At 45.0% G+C, this 6,000-nt stretch overlaps 1 protein-coding gene across 1 annotated transcript in view; it reads right to left on the bottom strand.

Annotated features, from left to right (window-relative positions):
- Positions 1-3,783: 3,783 nt before the first annotated feature.
- LOC120056608 (disks large homolog 4-like) overlaps positions 3,784-6,000 on the bottom strand; it is a 65,585-nt gene continuing 63,368 nt past the window's right edge. Inside the window, 3 exon segments of the mRNA XM_039004808.1 lie at positions 3,784-3,890; positions 4,466-4,557; positions 4,688-4,797. Coding sequence (XP_038860736.1) covers positions 3,784-3,890; positions 4,466-4,557; positions 4,688-4,797 — 309 coding nt within the window.

Below are 6,000 nucleotides of genomic sequence, written 5' to 3'. Positions count from 1 at the left end.
GAAAAAAAAAATGATACAAATTAGAATATACAGACTTCTAAGTGAATAAAACTGAAACAGTGAGAGCACTTAATAATAAATAATCAATCCAAAACAATACCACTTTCCATCTCTCACTGGGAAAAGCAAGTGAGACGAAATAAAAGAACAATAAATATGAACGGTCACTTCCACCAGTAACTTCACTCTTTAAACGTCAAATCAAAAGTTGTAAACAAATGGTTCAAAATACAAACGAGTGTCTGTAAACCCCTGGAATCCATATTTTATTTTGTCTTATTCTCACTCCCCCTATTAAAACCTGTATTAATGCTGTCAGTGCAAACATATTATTATACTTATATATTATACCTATAACGTATTATTATATATCTTTGAAGACACCCAAACCCAGTCTCATTGCATATCATCATTACACTATTGCACCAAATCTCATGAGCCTGGAACTCACACACGCAAGCACACACATTTGCATACCCACCCATTCACATGCACAACCACCCACATACACATGCACACGCATACACACACCACCTTTCCCCATCCATAAGTTGGACTAGTGTATTATATAGCTACTGTACCTCAACTCAAAACACTCTAGCCACAGGAAGTGAGATGTGTAACTGGAGAAGATAATACACATGCTTCACTGAGGCTCAGTTATATCTCAGATATATCTGTTATAGCTCAGTTATAACTCAGTTATATCTGTTATAGCTCAGTTATAACTCAGTTATATCTGTTATAGCTCAGTTATATCTCAGTTATATCTGTTATAGCTCAGTTATAACTCAGTTATATCTGTTATATCTCAGTTATATCTGTTATAGCTCAGTTATATCTGTTATAGCTCAGTTATAACTCAGTTATATCTGTTATAGCTCAGTTATATCTCAGTTATATCTGTTATAGCTCAGTTATATCTCAGTTATATCTGTTATAGCTCAGTTATATCTCAGTTAAAGCTCAGTTATATCTCAGTTATATCTCAGTTATATCTCAGATATATCTCAGTTATATCTGTTATAGCTCAGTTATATCTGTTATAGCTCAGTTATATCTCAGTTATAGCTCAGTTATATCTGTTATAGCTCAGTTATATCTCAGTTATATCTGTTATAGCTCAGTTATATCTGTTATAGCTCAGTTATATCTCAGTTATATCTGTTATAGCTCAGTTATATCTCAGTTATAACTCAGTTATATCTCAGTTATAGCTCAGTTATATCTCAGATATATCTCAGTTATATCTCAGTTATAGCTCAGTTATAGCTCAGTTATAACTCAGTTATATCTCAGTTATATCTCAGTTATAGCTCAGTTATAGCTCAGTTATAGCTGTTATAGCTCAGTTATATCTCAGTTATATCTCAGTTATAGCTCCGATATCTCTCAGTTATAGCTCAGTTATAGCTCAGTTATATCTCGGTTATATCTCAGTTATATCTCAGTTATAGCTGTTATAGCTCAGTTATAGCTCAGTTACATCTCAGTTATATCTCAGTTATAGCTCAGTTATAGCTCAGTTATATCTCAGTTATAGCTCAGATATATCTCAGTTATAGCTCAGATATATCTCAGTTATATCTCAGTTATAGCTCAGATATATCTCAGTTATATCTCAGATATATCTCAGTTATAGCTCAGTTACATCTCAGTTATATCTCAGTTATAGCTCAGTTATAGCTCAGTTATATCTCAGTTATAGCTCAGTTATATCTCAGTTATAGCTCAGATATATCTCAGTTATATCTCAGATATATCTCAGTTATATCTCAGTTATAGCTCAGATATATCTCAGTTATATCTCAGATATATCTCAGTTATATCTCAGTTATATCTCAGATATATCTCAGTTATATCTCAGATATATCTCAGTTATATCTCAGTTATATCTCAGTTATAGCTCAGTTATATCTCAGATATATCTCAGTTATATCTCAGTTATATCTCAGTTATAGCTCAGTTATATCTCAGATATATCTCAGTTATATCTCAGATATATCTCAGTTATAGCTCAGTTATATCTCAGATATATCTCAGTTATATCTCAGTTATACCTCAGTTATACCTCAGATATTTCTCAGTTATACCTCAGATATCTCTCAGTTATAGCTCATTTATATCTCAGTTATAGCTCAGTTATATTTCAGTTATATCTCAGTTATTATGTGTTTCTTTGTGTGTGTTGTGGAAGGGCAAATCGATGGTCAAGGACCAAAACAAATCCCCGAACACAAGAGAAAGTTTACCCAAACAAAGCAATGGAATATTGTTGAAGAGATATTACATTTTACAGGCTCTAACTCCTGTTATAAATCATCATTAAAAATATATATTTGTATAGGCCATTTTGTCTGTTAAACGTGTTATATATACGTAGCCTTAATTTGTGAGGAAAGAGAGAGAGAGAGAAAGAAAGAGGCAGAGAAAGAGTGGTAGAGAGGAAGAGAGATTTAATCCTCACACAGTCCACACACACACACTCTCTCACACACACACACACACACAGACCAGTGAGAACACTGTGTGTGGGTTGTTGAGGGTCTATTTGGAAGAGTGATCAGAGAATTGGCTGTGGTACTCTTAACACTAAAGCGCTGAAGCTAAGGACTCTGCTGTTGTGCCTTAAGAGAACATTCAGCATGGAATCTGCCTGGCCGTTACAAACAGGGCAGACCGCCCAGTGCTTTTGGAGAAGAGCCGGGTGGATTTAGAATGGCCCTACTGTACGGCTGACTGTGTGTGCCGTACAGAAGAGACCCAGAGGTTATACACGAGGTCTTCCATTGTCTATGCACACAGTGAGTTAGCCCCTCCTCTTTCTCCATCTGTACCGCTCTGCTCCTCTCTGTTGAGACATGCTAGAAACTCCCCGTCCATCAAAATGGAGGGGAAAACGGGTGGTGTGCACCGCCCAGTCATTTCTCCTCTTCTTCTTCTACATCCTTTCTTCTTATTATCCATCATTTTCCTCAACTCCCATATCTGTTGTCTTTGAGGACGCATGCACAAATTCAGAATTTGAGTTTATATTTGAGCTGCTTTTGAAAAATGCCCTCGCAAATGCTATTCATGGGTGATTGAGCGAATGCCAGTCTTGGTTAGTGGGATGATGTTCCTAGTTGTTCATACACGGAGCAAAGCCTTTTCACTAGAATAGAGCCTCCTCTGGGTCAGAGGGACGCAATATGATCTGTGTCCCTCCATAGTCTATGCACTCCTTCTCTCTCTCTCTCTCTCTCTCCGTTTCATGTCCTGAATGGAGAGAGAGAGTTGACAGGAGGAGGAGAGGAGGCTAAGGGATATAAAAAAAGAGGGATCGTAGGGGCTGCTGATGGTTTTGCCCGCCTGTTTGTCAGTGGGGATGTCATAGGCAGCCAATGAGACTGAGGGAGACGGAGAGGGGGAGATGGCAGAGCCGTTACCCTGTGCTTATCCTGGGGACGCCCACCGCCCTGCCTTGCCACGCCCAACTTGGTCACCTCTCTCCAGTCTCGCTCAGTACTCACCACACATGGATTATATATGAATACTGATTAAATACTGTCCTTACCTGTTTCTCTGGGTTTCTATACCTGTGTCTCTCTTTTAGTATTACTCTGTGTCTCTCTCTCTGTGTGATTATGTGTCTCTATCTTCACGTGTCCCCCTGTGTGTGTTTGTGTGTGTCTGCCTTAGTGTCTCTCTGTGTCTCTCTCTCTGTCTCTCTGAGCGCTGGTTGGGCTGGAGGGCAGACTGGCTGAGGGTGGTTGGGGGGTGGAGGTGGGTTATGGTGCAGCCTCACAGCCTCTCCCGGGTGGGGATCCAGATGTAAGGCCCCGACTGCTCCTCGATCACCGTCTTCACCTTGTGGTAAACCTCCTCGAAGCTGTCACCTTCCACCAGAGCTGGAGAGGGGGAAGAGGTAAGGTGAAGCAAAGGGAGAGGGAGACATAGAGGGGAAGAGATGAAGAGAGAGAGAGAGAGAGAGAGAGGGAGAGAGAGAGAGAGAGAGAGAGAGAGAGAGAGAGAGAGAGAGAGAGAGAGAGAGAGAGAGAGTCAGATATGTGTCTGTCTGTGTGTGGAAGGAACTATGAGGCAACATCAAGATCAAGTCAGAGGAGAATTAGGTCTACACATTCCTGTGTGTAGCCCTTTCCTGCAGTCAATGACCCAAAACGCCCTCTTTGGCCTCGTGGGAGGAATACTATTAATATTTTTCATCATTTTATAATTAATAACAATTATTATCTTTTTTAAGAAGAAAGATGTACATGTGTTGTTTCTATGTCAAACAGTTCTGTTACATTTCAAAACTTCAACTCTATATCTGACATAGTACAGGTGTCTTCTTTATAAGCCCATAACCATGTGTGTAGATTTATTTAAGACTACCAAAGAAACCCTCTGTGTGACCCTGATGTCGCCCACTGCAGTGAAAGGTTAATTATTGTAATCACAGCCCAAAGTGTTCCAGCGTTACCTGAGAAGCACTCTATGAAGTCCTGTTCCAGTTTGAGAGCGCGGTCCATGCCCTTCCTGGCCTGCTCTTCTGTCAGACGAGTGTTGATCTCTCTGCACAACAAACAACACACGCAATCGTCAGTCAACACAAGTCAGACAGCTAGTGTGTGAGTGTGTGCATAGCTTGTGTGTGTGCGAGTGTGTGTATACTTTGTGTGTGTGTGTGTAATTGTATACGTACAGGACATTCTCCAGTGACTTGGGCCGGACGAAGATGGCGATGGGGTGTAGCTGAGCGGCCTGTAGTCTGCGGACAGCATTGGCCGACACGTCCAGTATACAGTGCTTCCCCTGCTACTCACACAGCACAGCAGGGAAATGGAATGATGAGGGGAGGGACAGAATGGAGGGCGGTAGGGAGGGTGGGTGGAGGGGAGGAAGAGATGGAGGGAGGAGGGAGAGACGCAGGGAGAGAACAGAGGGAGGTAGGGAGGGTGGAGGGGAGGGAGACACGGAAGGAGGAGGGAGAGACGCAGGGAGAGAACAGAGGGCAGTAGGGAGGGTGGAGGGGAGGGAGAGACGGAGGGAGGAGACGCAGGGAGAGAACAGAGGGCGGTAGGGCGGGTGGAGGGGAGGGAGAGGCGCAGGGAGAGAACAGAGGGCGGTAGGGAGGGTGGAGGGGAGGGAGAGACGCAGGGAGAGAACAGAGGGAGGTAGGGAGGGTGGAGGGGAGGGAGAGATGGAGGGAGAGAACAGAGGGAGGTAGGGAGGGTGGAGGGGAGGGAGAGAACAGAGGGAGGTAGGGAGGGTGGAGGGGAGGGAGAGAACAGAGGGAGGTAGGGAGGATGGAGGGGAGGGAGGAGACACAGGGAGAGAACAGAGGGAGGTAGGGAGGGTGGAGGGGAGGGAGAGAACAGAGGGAGGTAAGGAGAGTGGAGGGGAGGGAGAGACGCAGGGAGAGAACAGAGGGCGGTAGGGAGGGTGGAGGGGAGGGAGAGACGCAGGGAGAGAACAGAGGGAGGTAGGGAGGGTGGAGGGGAGGGAGAGAACAGAGGGAGGTAGGGAGGGTGGAGGGGAGGGAGAGAACAGAGGGAGGTAGGGAGGGTGGAGGGGAGGGAGAGAACAGAGGGAGGTAGGGAGGATGGAGGGAAGGGAGGAGACACAGGGAGAGAACAGAGGGAGGTAGGGAGGGTGGAGGGGAGGGAGAGAACAGAGGGAGGTAGGGAGGGTGGAGGGGAGGGAGAGAACAGAGGGAGGTAGGGAGGGTGGAGGGGAGGGAGAGAACAGAGGGAGGTAGGGAGGGTGGAGGGGAGGGAGAGACGCAGGCAGAGAACAGAGGGAGGTAGGGAGGGTGGAGGGGAGGGAGAGAACAGAGGGAGGTAAGGCGAGTGGAGGGGAGGGAGAGACGCAGGGAGAGAACGGAGGGAGGTAGGGAGGGTGGAGGGGAGGGAGAGAACAGAGGGAGGTAGGGAGGGTGGAGGGGAGGGAGAGAACAGAGGGAGGTAGGGAGGATAGAGGGGAGGGAGGAGACACAGGGAGAGAACAGAGGGAGGT

Source organism: Salvelinus namaycush, chromosome 12 (genome assembly GCF_016432855.1).
Source record: "Salvelinus namaycush isolate Seneca chromosome 12, SaNama_1.0, whole genome shotgun sequence".
NCBI classification, from domain to species: Eukaryota; Metazoa; Chordata; class Actinopteri; order Salmoniformes; family Salmonidae; genus Salvelinus; species Salvelinus namaycush.
The sequence above is the reverse complement of the archived record's forward strand: the minus strand, read 5'-3'. Positions and strand labels throughout refer to the sequence as shown.